The sequence below is a fragment of the Trifolium pratense genome, linkage group LG6 (assembly GCF_020283565.1).
Source record: "Trifolium pratense cultivar HEN17-A07 linkage group LG6, ARS_RC_1.1, whole genome shotgun sequence".
In the NCBI taxonomy this organism is placed as follows: domain Eukaryota; kingdom Viridiplantae; phylum Streptophyta; class Magnoliopsida; order Fabales; family Fabaceae; genus Trifolium; species Trifolium pratense.
The window spans coordinates 27,568,264-27,584,701 of NC_060064.1; the positions used below are offsets into that span (position 1 = coordinate 27,568,264).

Here is a 16,438-nt window from a genome sequence, read left to right on the forward strand (position 1 = left end):
GTTATGTTTGCTGCAATATATTGCAGCAAACCACCATCAAAGACAACTCTGTTATCTATCAAGTTCTTGACTACCACAATCTGAGTTCATGTGAAGCTCAATCTTAAAGAAACCACGATCTTTAATTCGCGTGGTAACTTTATATGTTGTCTTTGTAAAGAAACACTTTAACTACTGTGTTTTTAATTTGAGTAGTGTTATCAACTTTCACTCTAATACTCTATTTCCAATATTGTCTGTTTTATCGAATGAAATAACCATGTGGAGTTCATTTTAAAATGATTCATTGGTCTCACAAATATTTCACGTAGTATAAGAGTTAGTATTTTCCTCTCATGCATTTTGTGTTTAGTCTTCTCTTATTTATCTAATCTAATGGTTGTTGACCCACAAAGGAAAAAGAGGGGAAAAAAAAGATTGAATGACTGAGAATGATGAATGGAGAATGAACATGATAGATAGGGTTGGAGAGAATTCAAATTCATATGAAATACCCTAGAATGCTCTACTAGGGTTTGCATGCATGGCATCGATGTATCTCAAACTTAAAAGCAACACATGTATGAGTGACATGTCCAAGGGCAAAGTGGCAATTAGACAACAATTTTTCCTTAATTTTATCATTTCCGACCTAATTTCTTCTCACTTAACCTAGATGTCAATTAATGTAAATTGAATGCTCTTGATCAATATGTCTGAATTGATATTACGATTTTACAAGTTTAAGTGCTTAACTGTTTTTCTAATCTAAGATTTTCATTTTTCAAGTTTGTTCCATCCAAAATTAGTGATTGTTTCCGTTTGTTGAATTTTAAATAGATCAAAATTGATATGCCAATTTGAACCAAATGAATATCGTGATACGACTAAAAATCAATCGGAGCAACAAGACTACCAAGAGCAAAAATGATGGAGATGAGTGACTCTGAGTCAAAACAAATATTTGAATATTGACAAAAGAAAAAAAGATGGTTGTTAGTATTTTGAATATTGACAAAAGAAAAAAAGAATTTCAAAAAATATAACATAATAAAATATCATATTTGTTTTCCAGTTTCTAATCTGGTTTTTTTGCAAGGTGGTTTTCGGTGCCAAACAGACCGGATACTGGTCTGGTTCAAGATTGAATCGGTTGAACCGGCCGGTCTGTTTTTATTGAAATTTTCTCATCCCACCCACCCATTTTCTCACACACCCCCAAACTTCCTAATTTGCCCCTGCTATGTTGACTTCGGAAACTACGAACCGAATTTTTACGAGTTTGGAAACGTTTTCCGCTCGCTACTTTTTCGGAAAACGTTTTCCGAATTACTGTGACTTATACCAGAACGCTACACCTTTTTCTCATTCACCTATATACTCAATCTAAAACTCTCCTCCAACAAATATTGTGTTTGCTTCGATTTGTGGCACAAAATCAAGATTGTAACCTTGCCTAGACGTTTCATTACTCGTGGAGGCTCGAAATCCAGGTAATTTTTAGTTTGAACCGTTTTGTTGTTGTGATATATAGGTCATAAATAGACTGTCATGTCGTAGCCCTTTCTGACACGATCGCTCGGAAAACGTTTTTCGAACTAAGCTCAGAAACGTTCGGAAAACGCTTTTCAAATTATTGGGCGCTTGAATTTTCGAATTTAAAGCTAAGGTACTCTTATTTTATGATCATAATTTTTTTGGGTAACATTAATGTAACAATTCATAGTGGAATGCCTATTTGTGTTATGCATAATAATAAGATATAAATGTGTTATGTGTAGATATGGATGATGATTACGAGCTTCTGAAGTCAACATAGCAGGGGCAAATTATGAAGTTTGGGGGTGCGTGAGAAAATGGGTGGGTGGGATGAGAAATTTTCGTTTTTATTACCTTGATCATATCTCATAATTATTTTTTTGGAAATATCATTTCATTGCAAAAATAAACATAGATGATATGAGTGATGTGGGCCTCCGTTTTGAAGTTTAAGATCCAGCCCACCCTAAAAAGCCCAGTCAACATCATAAACCCTAATTTCGGAATCCCCCTTCACTTCACTGCCTATATAATAGATTTCAACTTACTACTGCAATGCAATTATCCCTGTCTCAAAATAATATAAGAAACAATTGGCCAAAAAAATTCATAAGTTTACCTAAATTTTTAAGTAGTATATTAATTTTTGTTGGCTGCTGTTCTTAATTTTTTAGGTGGAGTAGTAGTACTAAGAGTTCGTTAAGGATTTTCAATTTTGTGATTTCTTTCAATCGATTATTTTCTTCATTTTTTTCTCTATGTTTTTTTTTCTTTCTTTTTTTCTGTTGAATATTGTGCAGTGACGATACAATTTGTGGACTAGAGTTTCTGATCTGGGAATCTTCACCCAGAATTTGATTATTAAACCCTTGGCTGTCCGAGCACAAATAATATTTTCAATTTCTTTTAAAATTTGGTTTCAATTTCTATATTTTTTTTTTGAAAATTTTACTTTGGCTTATGATGATAATTTAATTATCTTAGCGGATTTCAGTGAGATTTTAATCAAGGATCTGATTGTTACACACACTGATGGCCTCATTGCTTTATTATTACTTTTCAGATTTTTTTTTTTGTTCTTTGTGATTGTGTTTTATTATTTATTGTTGATTTAATTATTGTTTTGCGTCCATTACCAATTCTGAAGGATAAATTGTTCCTTTTGATGTAATGGCTCGGACGCCAGATTGACTGTGGTGATCCTGATTGATGGTTTTTATTCAATGCCATTTGGTCTTGGAAACGCCTCATACATTCAGTGTTTTCTATTGTTTTCAATTTTAGTTTAGTTAGAATTGATAAATTGCTTAGATTTGTAATATTTTTTAGCTTACATTTTTTTTTTAATTTGTAATTTATTTTGATCCAAGTTTAATCAGTACTCTTGAAATTAACATACAACCAATTATTACAAATGCAAACAAACTGTTTTTTAACTTTTATGGATCATCATTCGAAGTTGAAAATGAGTGTGAATGTGAGCGACCTTGAAGATGAGAAAGGTAGCGTGGTCAATTGCTGCCCAATTGCTCATCAATGTGTTTTGAGTATTGTATTGTATTCCGGGTTTGTTTTAGCTCCTTGGAGCCTGGTATCTCTTCTATGCTATTGCTTCAACAAACTCTTTGGCTTCAATATCATTTTTGGAAGCAATGTCACAAAATGAATATCGGGTTCTAAATGATAGGGGCCAAAAGAATCCTAGAATAAGCTTGAACCTTTTATCATATATAATTTTATATTTTAGCATTGCTACCATGTAACCTGTTACATTGTAAAAAGTTATATTATCATAGACTTTATATTAGTAATTCATAATGATGTTGTTTAGATAATGTAATCAACTTTTTCATTTGAATATCTCTTGATTGTTATTGTTGCCATACATTATTGGTAAAAGAAATTGAAACTCACTTAACACTATAATCTCAAGTACGATGAAGTTAAAATGGATTAGTGAATTCAATGGTAATGCTAGGTACTGTAATTAATACTCTTTAAAACTAAACAGATAATAACTTACTACACCAAAATTCTTTACACCAAAAAAATAAAATTATTGAACTCAATCCATGGACTTAGACACTGATTACTTTCCCTAAGGCATGTTTCGCAACCGTTTTAAAAGAACACCCCAACACCCTACCACCATGAATACCCTCTTACACCTCCACTACAGAAAATGAATCAACATTGATCTCCATTGCTTCTAATCTCAATCTTCCCACAAGCTTTTAGCCTTCATACACACCTCAAAGCTCCACCACGAATGCAATGTTCTGCCCAACAAATTTTGTGAAACCTCTTTCAATTGATTTTGATGTGCTTCCTTGTTATCCCGAACCTTTTCATCACAATAACCTGATTGTTAGGACGAGTATAAGATGCATCATGTCTTTGGGACGGAGGGAGTAGTAAGTTAATCAAACAAAGTGTATCTAATTGGAATCAAGCAATTACAATTACAACCAAAGAGTGAAAACAAGTCAAAACAACCGAATCAAGCGATTCCAACCCCTAAGCAAGATACTAGGTAAAGCACCAATAACTCAAATTATAGTTAAATCTTTTTTTCTTGGTCTTTGTAACGACCCGATTTTTTTTATAACTGAAATAATTATAAAGATATTTGAAATAAAATTTATAGATATATAAACTTAGTTAAAAATGATTAATAGTTTGAAAATTTCCGGCGGAAGAAAAATACCACAACAATCTAATTATTATATAAAATATTTAGGCTTTAATGCAGTTTTGATCTCCTATTTTGAAAAATCTGAACTTTTGATCCCTCTATTTTAAAACTCAGCACTTTTGATCCCCCTATTTTAGTTTTTTGTTAGTTTTAGTCCCCCACATCAATTTGGTCAAACTTTTGTTTATGTGTCATGCTCACTGATGACGTGGCATTGTACATGTGGACAAACAATTTTCTTACATAGTGTCCCGAGCCCCAATCTTTTGTTTCTTTGATTGCAGTGATGCAAACACGATCATCTTTAAGGAATCCCATTGCAAAACATGCATCTCTATAGGTCAAATATTGTGTGTCACCAATTTTTCTGACATCATCATAGCAAGTTGTCCACATGTACAATGCCATGTCATCAGTGAGCATGACACATTAGCAAAAGTTTGACCAAATTGAGGTGGGGGACTAAAACTAACAAAAAACTAAAATAGGGGGATCAAAAGTGCTGAGTTTTAAAATAGGGGATCAAAAGTTCAGGTTTTTCAAAATAGGGGGATCAAAACTCCATTAAAGCCAAATACTTAATTTGCAAAAAATCCAAATTTGTTTATTCCCACGCACATACGAGCAACAAATTAACTTCATATCCTTTGATACCTACAACCATGTATAATACAAGGGTCAATTTTTTTATCCATATTGACTCATACTCACCATAAGAAAAATGCCATAAAACAATAATAAAACACTTCACCGATCAAAAGATTTTCAAAACAAATATAATTAATTAATTTTCCAAAAACTTTTTGTTTGTACAATATGATATGCAATGCTATCCGGATAAGAGAACCCATTCCAATGGGATAAACTACCACAAAGGTCTGAAAAAACGTCAAACTAGCCACAAAGGCTCTTGCCACTAAGGCCCGAAAAACGCCCATCTAACCACAAAGCGTCCAACTAACCACAAAGGCTCTTGTCACTAAGGCCCGAATAGCGTCTAACTAGCCACAAAGGCATACCACACAGACTTCACTATACACATTCTATATGATGCATGTCTCTGTACTGTGAGAAAATTATTTTCTTTCAACACTAAATACACCACCAACAAACCGACACAAAGAAACTTACTCACAAAACTTCTATTTATTTGTTTGTATTTCACTTCTTATTTTCAACGAGTTGTGTAAGAAAGTAGCAACCACAAAACATATAATACACATACCGAACTAACATATCGACATATATATAGCCATCCAAATATCACTAGCATATATAATTATTCCAATTACAAGAAGCATATACACCATTTCAAAGAGCATGAATTTATTTATTTAGTTTTATATGGAACAAATGATTGACATTATACAAACCAAACCTTAAGCATATAATAAACACAATATCTATATGTATACGAATATAGTATTTTCATAAGAAATTATTTTCCCTTTATAAATTTCATTTTAGTAATTTCTTTTAAGAGATAAAGGCCCTATTAATATCTCACAACACAATCCCTAACTGTTCGTTCCAAATTTTCAAACGATAGTCATGACTTATACCTTAATAGTTATAGTGCCCCTTAATTAAGCTTATCTATACATTATTTGTTTTAACTTCCATATCATCTATCCTATATATATACTTTCGTACATATATATTAATCATTTTTAAAGAAGGTACCACAATTAAATTAATATCGTATGATTTCTCGTAAGCTATTTATTTTTTTCTTTCTATTATTGTAAATAAACTAAAATAATCAAATTAAATAAGTAATTAAAATAAATAGCATTATAGGTTTAGTTTAAAAATTGAGGGTCTTACAGTCTTCAACCACCACCAGACTAAAGTCTTCACTTTATGAATAACTAGCGGCCTTACAGAAAAGAAAACATGATTTACGTTATGGTGAGTTTGTTAATAAAATATTTTTTTATTGTTAATAAAAGATTTTTGCTACTAAAAAAAGCTAAGAGTATTGTTGTTATTATGAAAAATTCACACCAAATTTTTTTTATCCTCTTTATACATAGGTATAGATTAAATCTATCGACAATTCCTTTTGAGCAAAAAACATGTTATTATGTTCTTTCTAAATAAGCCAACAACAAGCCATCCAAATTGCCAAAAAGTACTTTTACGTGTCTTAATTAAACAAATACTCCCTCCGGTCCTTATTATAAGGAACAATTTGGAAAAAACACACATACCAAGAAACCTTATCTTTCTTAATAAAAATTCTAAAATTTTACAATCTATTCCAAAATTAACCTTGGTGTATTAATTTATCCTTAGGGAATACTCCCTCCGGTCCTTATTATAAGAAACACTTTGACAAAATCACACAGACCAAGAAAGGTAAATTTTCTCATTAATGATTCTATCATTTTATGTTATATTCCAAAACTAACCTTTGACTAGTATGGGAAATAGACTTCTCTAATTAATGCACTAACATTATAATGAATTATTTGATTGTATTTAATAAGGGTACAAATGGAATTGTGTCAAAGTGTTTCTTATAAAAAAGACCAAATAAAAATTCCAAAGTGTTTCTTATAAAAAGGACCGGAGGGAGTATATCACTCTAATTAATGCATAACTTTGGAATGGTTACCATTTAATAAGGGTAAAAATGGAATTGTAAGAATAAATTTAATGATTGTTTCTTATAAAAAGGACCAAATTTTTTTCCCAAATTGTTCCTTATAAAAAGGACCGGAGGGAGTAGTTGCTAACAAACCGTAAGGCATGATAACACACATCAATTGAGAAAAAAGACACTTATTCCCAACCAATTTGCAACCGGCTGCACAAAAAACATCACACTTATAAAATAAATGACTAGTTGTTTAATTAAAAACACAATTGCCACGACAAAGTAAAAATCCAAATAAGACACTACAGTTCTCATCAAATTGTCATTTGTTGGTAATTTATTTTTAACAAGCCTCTACGCAAATATTGACACTTTCAAAGGGATAAAGTGTGAGTGTGGTACACTTGTGGACTTAGTTATAATTTCAATATATTTAAAGATGAATGTGACAATGAGACATTTTTTTAGGACCATAAACGGTGGTTCGGCCAAAATATTTTGTACAGTTAGGGTGTATAGAAATTGATTTTTTTTTTTTTGACTTAGTATTTTTTCCTTAAAAACCATATAGTATGTTGAAAAATTCTCTTCTCCTATGACTTTCTTTTCCCCAAAATTTCTATTTTTACATTATAATAACCTAAATTCGAAAAACATATTTTGAAGTTTTTTCAAGACAAAAATAATTCAAAAAACACATTCCAAATTTTTTATTAAAAAATAAAACAAGTAGAAATTCAAAGAAAAAAAAAAGTCAAGGATCCAAAAATTGTCCAAGATAAAAAACGCGTATATCAATATTCCGCGTCCTCTTTCCTTAATAACTTCACCACCAACTCCATCGTTTCTCTTCTTCTCTTCTCTTCTCTTCATTCACCCCATCAATAAAATCCCAATTCTACCCTTACCCTCTTCCCCAATTTCCCATCTCAACCATGTACAGCAACGTACTTGTCAACTGCTCCAACTGCCACACCCCTCTCCAAGTCCCTCCCGGCGCCGGATCAATCCGTTGCGCACTCTGCCAAGCTATCACTCTCATTGCCGACCCACGCGCTCTCCCTCATCAACCTTCACCATCTCCTCACGCACCACCACCTCCTTCCCCTTACAATCAAGCTCCCCCCGGTCCCCTTCCTAACCCTCACGGCCGTAAAAAGGCCGTCATCGTCGGAATCTCGTATAAATTCTCCCGTCATGAACTTAAGGGCTGCATTAACGATGCTAAATGCATGCGTTATCTTCTCATCAATAAATATAGTTTTCCTGATTCTTCTATTATTATGCTTACTGGTATGTTCTTGATCCTTCTTTGATCGATGACTTCTTCAGAAAGTTATTGGTTTAATGTTCTTGATCCTTGTTTTTTGTTTGTTAATTGTTCAGTTTTTTATGATTTTTTAGGTTAGTTTCGTCTAAATTAATTGTGTTTTTGGGATATAAAGTGCTTGGATTCTAGATAATTGATTAATTTCGCTATAATTGACTTGGGACCTGGGAGTGTGCTCCTCCTTAAGATCTCAGATTCGATTACCTCTGGTGTTAATTTGGGTGGGCTAATTTAGTTTCTTAAAAAAAAAAAAAACTGAGTTTGAAAATAATTCCTTTATAATTGAGCTTGAAATCTAGAAAATTGATTAATTTCGTTTAAAGGTGATTGTGGATAGTTTATACTTTTTAGACGAAGTTACTAGCATCACTGAAACTCAGACACAACTGCGAGATACTGGCTTCGAACCATGGGTGAAGGTGTTTGACCTAACAATATCGGCATTTGTTAGTTGACATAGGACTTGTGGACAATTGTGGATACTATTTACTTGAGTGAATACTCAGTTTGGTCATTGAAATTATAAGATTGTATCAATATCCTCCACATTATAATTATTCGAAATTGAGACTTAGAATTGCAAACTATTAATCAGGTTCGTCACTCGGTCTGGATTTGTTATCAATTGCATCCCCCAATATTAATACGTTATTTGCAAATGTATTATCGACATTACTAGTGTAATGCATTATTGTCCTTGTAAATATCAACAGAGATGAACATGATTAAATTTTTTACAATTTCGAAGATAATTTTGAAATATTAATAATGTGGAAGACAAGGTTGATACAATCATGCAATGTCAGTGATCAAATCGAGTATTTACTCCTATTTATTTGTTCTATAACAAAAGTGAAGTAATTTTGTTTGAGTAAACATCACTTTATTCCTTCATATAATTAAAAATGAAACCCAATATAGTCCTTCGAAAAAGTTCACAACTAAACACATCATAATTATGAAGACACGTTAATTCCTAACAAAAATTTAAACACACAAAACAGTCTAGGACAGAAAGGCTAACCATCATGATTTTGTAATTCTACTCTTTACAAACTAGATTCCACTTTTTCCAAGTGACTAAAATGAATACTTACTCAGTTTTGCAACATGAGGGTTAAATGGCAATTTGTTTATCCTCTTTTGAATTTAAAAATGCAGAAGAAGAAGACCCTCATGGCCCGAAATTTCCGAACAAGCACAACATAAGGATGGCAATGTTTTGGCTTACACAAGGAACTCTACCTGGCGACTCCCTGGTTTTCCATTATTCTGGTCATGGATCGCAGCAAAGGAACTATAGTGGGGATGAAGCTGATGGTTTTGATGAAACTATATGTCCTTTGGATTTTGAAACACAGGGTATGATAGTAGATGACGAGATCAATGCAACGCTTGTAAGACCTCTTCCTCATGGGGCTAGGCTGCATGCACTAATTGATGCCTGTCATAGTGGTACTGTTATGGATTTGCCATTTCTTTGCAGAATGAACAGGTTACCTTAAGATGGTTTATAGTTTCTAATTTGCATGGCTTAACTGTTAGTTTTTTTTTGTTGACTTTAGCATCATGATGTTCGATAAACAGTTCTTGACTATGCATTAAAACTTTATCTAAATGAAAACATAAATGTTATGCTAAAAAAAAAAGTGATTTAAGTTTTCTATAATTGTGGACATGAATGGTCAATAACCAAACTGTTACCTCATGATAACATTTTAATACATGAACTCACTTTTTTTTTTCTTTTTCGTTTTTGAAGTTTTATAATGCCCAGAGGGTCAACCATGCAATGACATGTTTGATGTAAATTTAAAAAATGAAATAAAACACCAATGACACGGAACCAAGAGAGGCAACGGGGTAGTAATGTTTGATGGATCTTAGAAAATAGAAGAAACTGAAAGAAAGTGTAGCTAAGTAGATTAGTGCAGAGTAAGAGACTAAAGTATGTTATCTGAATTCGGATTGTTCATACTGTGGTTCCTTACATTTCTCGTCTGACCTGAATGCAATTATCTGTTACTGCCCTCATATAAATAATAGTTAATCAATTCTGTTAGAACAGATTCATAACAGTGTTAATAAAGCTGAGCTTTAACCTGACACCCATAACAAAGCTCATTACAAAGCTAAATACAAAGTACAAAGCAGTGGAGCATAAGTGTGCATGTCATGAAAGCACAGTGCTACATTTTTTTTATCCCTGGGCGATCTCGAACATACTCTGGAATGCGATCTAGTGAGATCACTTAGGATCACGACGTTTGCACATAAGATTGGTGAGATTGCATGATCCCAATACGCCTAACCAAGAGTAGGTTATGCAGAGAACAGATTGTTGAAACCTGAAAACCCATGTTTCTATTTATTGTAAATGATGTTTTAGGATCCTCAACTGTATTTTAAGCATTTGTTCCCAATAAAAACAGTTTTTCTCTCCTTTGTTTCTCTTGTGCAGTAGTCATTTGCAGGTTGGTTTTTATATTAAATATTAATTTCTTGTCTAAATTTCATACATTAGTGTTTTGTGTAATTTGAAACTGAAATTTATGAAGTGTTTTATCATTAACACTATTGTATATGTTATGTTCTTTTGCAGAAATATAGAAAGTATTTAAAAGGTGGGATAAAAAAGTCAAAGATGAAATAATTTGAATTTCAAGGTCACTAGAACTATGAAACGCAATACTCAATGACAGCACATGACCAATGTCATGATAAAAGTCTTGCAGAACAACATTGGACAAAAATTGATTTTGATTTTAAAGGTCAGAAGAACAATGACACACAATACTCAATGACGGCATAGGATCAATGTCACGATAAAAGTCTTGCAGAACAATTTATCGTGACATTGATCCTGTGCCGTCATTGAGTATTGTGTTTCATTGTTCTTCTGACCTTGAGAATCAAAATCAATTTCTGTCCAATGTTGTTCTGCAAGACTTTTATCATGACATTGATCCTGTGCTGTCATTGAGTATTGGGTTTCATATGACCTTGAAATTCAAATTCATTCATCTTTGACTTTTTTATCCCACCTTTTAAATACTTTCTACTATATTTCTGCAAAAGAACATAACAGATAAAACAGTGTTAATGATAAAACATTTCATAAATTTCAGTTTCAAATTACACAAAACACTAATGTATGAAATTTAGACAAGAAATTAATATAAAAACCAACCTGCAAATGACTAGCCACTGCTTCAGATATGATTTTGTGGGGGATGCAATCCTAATTGAGTCTGTAGGAGTATATATTAAAGTTGAGAGAAGACAAGTTGATAAGATCCGATACCAGTTGTTGTCTAGTAAGCTATGTGATTGTGGGATAGGTTTATTTATTGTTCTCAATTTTCTTATTTGCTTTATCAGCATTTGTTCATTCAAAAAGGGAATTTATGATTGTTGGAGATTTGGGATGAAGAAAACTTTGATAGACATTTTGCATTGTCTTAGTTTCTTTTGTTTTTTATTCTAGGCTACTCACAAATATAGTTTTTGCTTCATTTAACTAGTAACTACATGTTGCAGTCTTTATATACATAGAATATATATAGTTCCCCTGATGTCTTGTATTCACTTTGTTTCCATCTTCTTTGTAACAGTCGTGGACAATATGTATGGGAGGACCATCGCCCTAGGTCAGGTATATGGAAGGGATCAAGTGGTGGAGAAGTTATATGTTTTAGTGGATGCGATGATCATCAAACTTCTGCAGATACATCTGTAAGTTTCAGAAACTTTAGATCAATTGCTGTCTTAGTAACCCTCTAGTTAGTTAGGTTAGGACTTAGGATGTGGTGTGATATGAAAAAATAATAGATTGAAGAGCTCTGCAAAAGGCTAAACACAGAAATAACAATGCAATAAAGGTAATAGAGATGTGTATAGACTTTCCAAATTAACTACCCTTATGTAGGGACATACACGAATCCAAAGACAAACATAAGTGAATAATTTAGAAACATAATTTACCCTAAATCTTTTGCAATGTATGCTTCTTGATACTATGGAGGTATTCCAAATACTTGGTTAGCAATAGCATGTGGTATTCGGGTCTCATCTGATACCACATTCCCATACAAAATATAGCATATGCATCAGCTACATACTTGCCAACACTTTGTAGTTGAGATACATTGGTCCAACTCTCCTCCAAGTATTCCCAAGAGAAGGATGATATGGTAACATTTCCGACCTTTTCTATTACCTGTCATATTTCCTTTCGTGCCAATACAAAATTTTGCATTTCGACATAACTTGAAAAATTATAAAATAACTTCTTTTTTTTGCGTCATTGGGACTTCCTTAGTTCCTTGACTTCATCTGCCTTTTCTTGTTAAACCATACATTCTATGATAAACCCTCCTTCCTCGTAGTCCCCCTTGATTTTGTATTTAAAACTTTCCATCGAAACCTAAGTGGCAAGAGAGGGAATATTTTCCCTGCTTCTCTCTGTAATAGTGGGAGTTGGACCCATGTAACTCAACTGCATGGTGTTGGGCGTTGGCAGGTATGCTATATTTTGTATAGGAAATGGGATTAATTGAGATGTAAAGATCACATGCTAACCAAATTATTAGGAATTCTTCCACAATATCAAGTACACTCTGTATTTTTGCTTCTTTTTTTTTTTTCAAAAATAAAAATAAATATCAAGTATACTTTGTGAATGACATAAGAATGAGATGAATTTCTAAATTAGCGACACTTATGCTTGTCTCTTGATTCGTCTATGGCTCCACACTTGTGCATGTGCAACTGATTAGGAAACCCATACTTGCCTCAGCTATTTTTATGTATTATTTTTATCTGTATTTACCCTTTTGCTTATAGACATCACATTCTAACCTAACTAACTAAAGGGATTATCAGAGTCATAGTCATGTCTGACAATATGATGGGTATCACTGTCAACAGGCACTATCTAAAATTACATCAACTGGAGCCATGACATTTTGCTTCATCCAAGCCATAGAGCGCTGTGCTCCCGGGGCTGCATATGGCACCATTCTTACTTCGATGCGCAGTGCCATAAAAAATGCTGGCAGCGGTGGTAGCGGGGGTGGCGACGTAGTAACATCTCTTATATCCATGCTTTTGACTGGAGGTAGTCTTAGCGCCGGTGGTCTGAGACAGGTAAATATACAATTGTCTAATCATTTTGCAAATCTCAAGTTTGAACTGATTCCTTTCTATGAGATGATCAATGATATTAGCTCATAGTTTACTACTTAGGACAATTCATTACAAGTTTTGTGAGTATGGAGAGGTTCTTAATTTTTAACCGACTTCTGCTATTTACTGTTTTCCCTTGTCCTTCTATTTTCTTTAAACAGGAACCACAGTTAACAGCTGGCGAAGCATTTGATGTCTACAGAAAACCTTTCTCATTATGATGCTCAACATTCTTTGTTCTGCAATTTGATTGATTTCCTTGGCGCTGCCCCTGTACATGAATGTATTTGATTATTACTATGAGAGGTTAATGTATAATAAATTAGGCGGGCTTCTAATTTATTCGGTTATCGTCAAGGACATGTTTGGTTGAATTTATATATGAATTTGAGAATGCATTTGCTCTTAGTAATGAATGAGTAGTTGTCGGTATGATCCTTTTATTTTATTTTGCTAATTCGTCTCAGCTCACTCCTTGATTTGAATTTCACATTAAGGATGAGGGTCATAACCCTAGTTAAATTTGTTGCATTTTTGTGGTAATAAATATTTAAGAAAGAAATTACTTGGGGGGGGGGGGGGGGGGGGGAGCTACTTATTTCCCTTGTCTCGATCTCTCACTTATAGAAGAATCGCAATGCCAATGAGACCCACCACATTTTCATTCCCCTAAAAACTGGAGGAAAAGGTAGAAAATACGATCAAATTCAAACAAAATTACACTATTTGCATTTTTTTTAATCGGCTAAATTTTATTAATGGACAAAATTCCTAAACAAGAAGTATAAATGATTGTCGAAACAAACAAAGAAATGACTCAAGGTGATGGAAACACCTTAGCCAAACAACAATAACAACAAACAACAATCTCAATCCTCCCCATACAATACAACCTAAAACGAAACAATGAAACTGAAGTAAAGCAGCATAGAAAGATCTCCCACCGAAAACACCATTGTCGAACCAGTCCTCCAAACAAAAGAATACCTTCAAAAATATAGAGTTCTTATCACGACCCAAGTTTAAATTATGCATTGACATTATACATTAACCTGTTATAGTTAGCCCGTATAGTTTCAATTGTTTTTAAAAGTCAAATTAACAAAATTAAAGCACAAGAAATGTAATGAGAAGGTATATAATAAAATTCTATTGTTTGGCTTTGCAAAAAACTAATGGAATGGAACTCAATGAAACCAATTCCATTCTATACCACTCAATCCTTCAATTTTTCATTCCTCCCAATTTGGGGGTATCCAATGTTAGAGTGGAAGAGAGTGAGAGAGAGGAAATAGTTTCATCAATGAGCATTGATTATTATTGATCATATGAATACAATTTATAGAGATACAAATTGTAGTGTATTGCTTAGTTAACAAGCTAACTAGAGTAACTAAGTCAAGTTAGTTACTAACTAACCAACCAACAAACCAAAAGTAGTTACAACAACCTAACAAACTAACAACTATCTTGAGAAGCAAGTGACTAACAAAACAGAGGGATAGATGTTACAACATCTCGTGCAACTGATTGAATTGTTCTTCAACATCCAATGGAATGGAACATCAAATTTTTTATATTATTTTTTTATCCTTATTTTATTTGTCTATTCCTCTTCTCAAATACTCATATTTCACTCATCTCTCTACTTCATTTCTTCTCTGTGCTGTCTGTGCCGTACTTTTGTTGCGCTCTTTTTGTTGACATGATTATGAATTATGTTTGTTATAATTTTTTTGTTATGAATTATCTTTGGTGCCTTGTTATGATTTAGTTGCTTATTATATTTTGTGGAGATCAAACCCAGTTTTTGTGTGTGCTGAGGCGTAAACCACTTTGCAGTGTCAACGTGTGACTTTTAAACCAACTAATTGTCAATGTTCTTCTGTAACATTCACATAGAGCTCATAGTTTAAACCAACAAATCTAGCACTTGCATAATAGACGCTGATGAAACAATATGCATTGGTTTAGTATAGATTGGAATATAATAATAATAATAATAATAATATGTTTTATATGATATATTTAAATAAGGGTAAAAATGGAATAAAAATATTAAAACTTATTGCATTCTATCCACTTCCCAAATAATGGAGTGGAAACGTTACTCTGTTACATTATAAACTATCCAAACAGTGGAATGAAATTTATGTTTCATTCCGTTCCATTCCATTCCGCTAATTTATGTTCCGCTACGCTCCACTAGTTTCCATCAATCCAAACAGAGCCTAAGGGAGAGTTTGTTGTCCATCTGAGTCCCACAACACTCGAGGGATTAGTCTTTGCAGTTGCTTGATGAGAATAACCGGAAAAATGAAATTGATGTTCTTGAGGCTCACTTGAATGAGCTTGAGAATATGTATAAGGTCATTATAGGCAAATCCTGTTAGTTTTTTATGTTCTTACTTAATATTTTAAGTATTATCTTGTCTTAGCTTTATTTTTGTTAGCAGATGCAGACCTTTATGATGATTAGTTAATATTTGTGGTTTCATATATAGTTTGCAAAACACATTATATTTAATTGTTACTATAATTCGCTTTGTTAAGGTTTGATATGGTTAATACTTGAGGTTTGGTGTATGTCTGTATTGTAAGTCTTCAAATATGTTTAAAGCAGTAGTTTAAAGGAATGAGTAAATATATCCATTTGCTTCATGCATTGTTGGAAATACAAGAGAATAGTAATTGGAAAATTGGTGATGGCACAACTATCAACTTCTGGTCGGACAAATGGCTCCAAAATCGTATCTCTGATGTGTTGAATCTCGATAGTTCTATCGTTTCAAGACTCACATCCACTGTGGCTGATTATATTAGAGATGGTACATGGCATTTTCCGGCTATTATGCAACAAAAAATTCCTCACATGTGTGACATCAAAAATATGATCATCCCCACTAGCTCAGCTATTGACACTAGAGTTTGGGATCACTCAAAATCTGGAAAACTTGATTTTAAAGATGCTTATACTAGCAGATTAACCTCCTTCAACAGGGTTTCATGGGGAAAATTCATTTGGTCACATTGCATCCCCCCTGCCAAGTCATTCATTATATGGAGAATTTTTCATAATGTAGTGGCCACAGATGATAATTTGAGG

General features: G+C 33.0%; 1 protein-coding gene and 3 non-coding genes across 4 annotated transcripts; all 4 read left to right on the plus strand.

Moving 5' to 3' along the window:
- Positions 1-2,308: 2,308 nt before the first annotated feature.
- LOC123893334 lies at positions 2,309-2,407 on the plus strand. The gene has a single exon (XR_006803440.1). It is a non-coding gene; the product is annotated as a small nucleolar RNA Z157/R69/R10 (small nucleolar RNA).
- Positions 2,408-2,472: 65 nt separating this feature from the next.
- On the plus strand, positions 2,473-2,557 carry LOC123893337. The gene has a single exon (XR_006803443.1). It is a non-coding gene; the product is annotated as a small nucleolar RNA R11/Z151 (small nucleolar RNA).
- Positions 2,558-2,652: 95 nt separating this feature from the next.
- Positions 2,653-2,775, plus strand: LOC123893357. Its single transcript, XR_006803460.1, has one exon. It is a non-coding gene; the product is annotated as a small nucleolar RNA snoR80 (small nucleolar RNA).
- Positions 2,776-7,595: 4,820 nt separating this feature from the next.
- Positions 7,596-13,764, plus strand: LOC123890231 (metacaspase-1). Its single transcript, XM_045939795.1, has 5 exons — positions 7,596-8,108; positions 9,307-9,640; positions 11,760-11,880; positions 13,075-13,293; positions 13,494-13,764. The coding sequence occupies exons 1-5, from the start codon at positions 7,751-7,753 to the stop codon at positions 13,551-13,553; spliced, it is 1,092 nt and encodes a 363-aa protein (XP_045795751.1). The 5' UTR covers positions 7,596-7,750; the 3' UTR covers positions 13,554-13,764.
- Positions 13,765-16,438: the final 2,674 nt, after the last annotated feature.

What these genes read in the sequence shown, in the direction of transcription:
- LOC123890231 (XM_045939795.1), top strand. Translation starts at nt 7,751, where the DNA reads ATGTACAGCAACGTACTTGTCAACTGCTCCAACTGCCACACCCCTCTC. An exon ending in TTCTATTATTATGCTTACTG is followed by an intron (nt 8,109 to 9,306) that starts GTATGTTCTTGA and finishes TTAAAAATGCAG; the next exon opens with AAGAAGAAGACCCTCATGGC. An exon ending in AAACTTCTGCAGATACATCT is followed by an intron (nt 11,881 to 13,074) that starts GTAAGTTTCAGA and finishes CACTGTCAACAG; the next exon opens with GCACTATCTAAAATTACATC.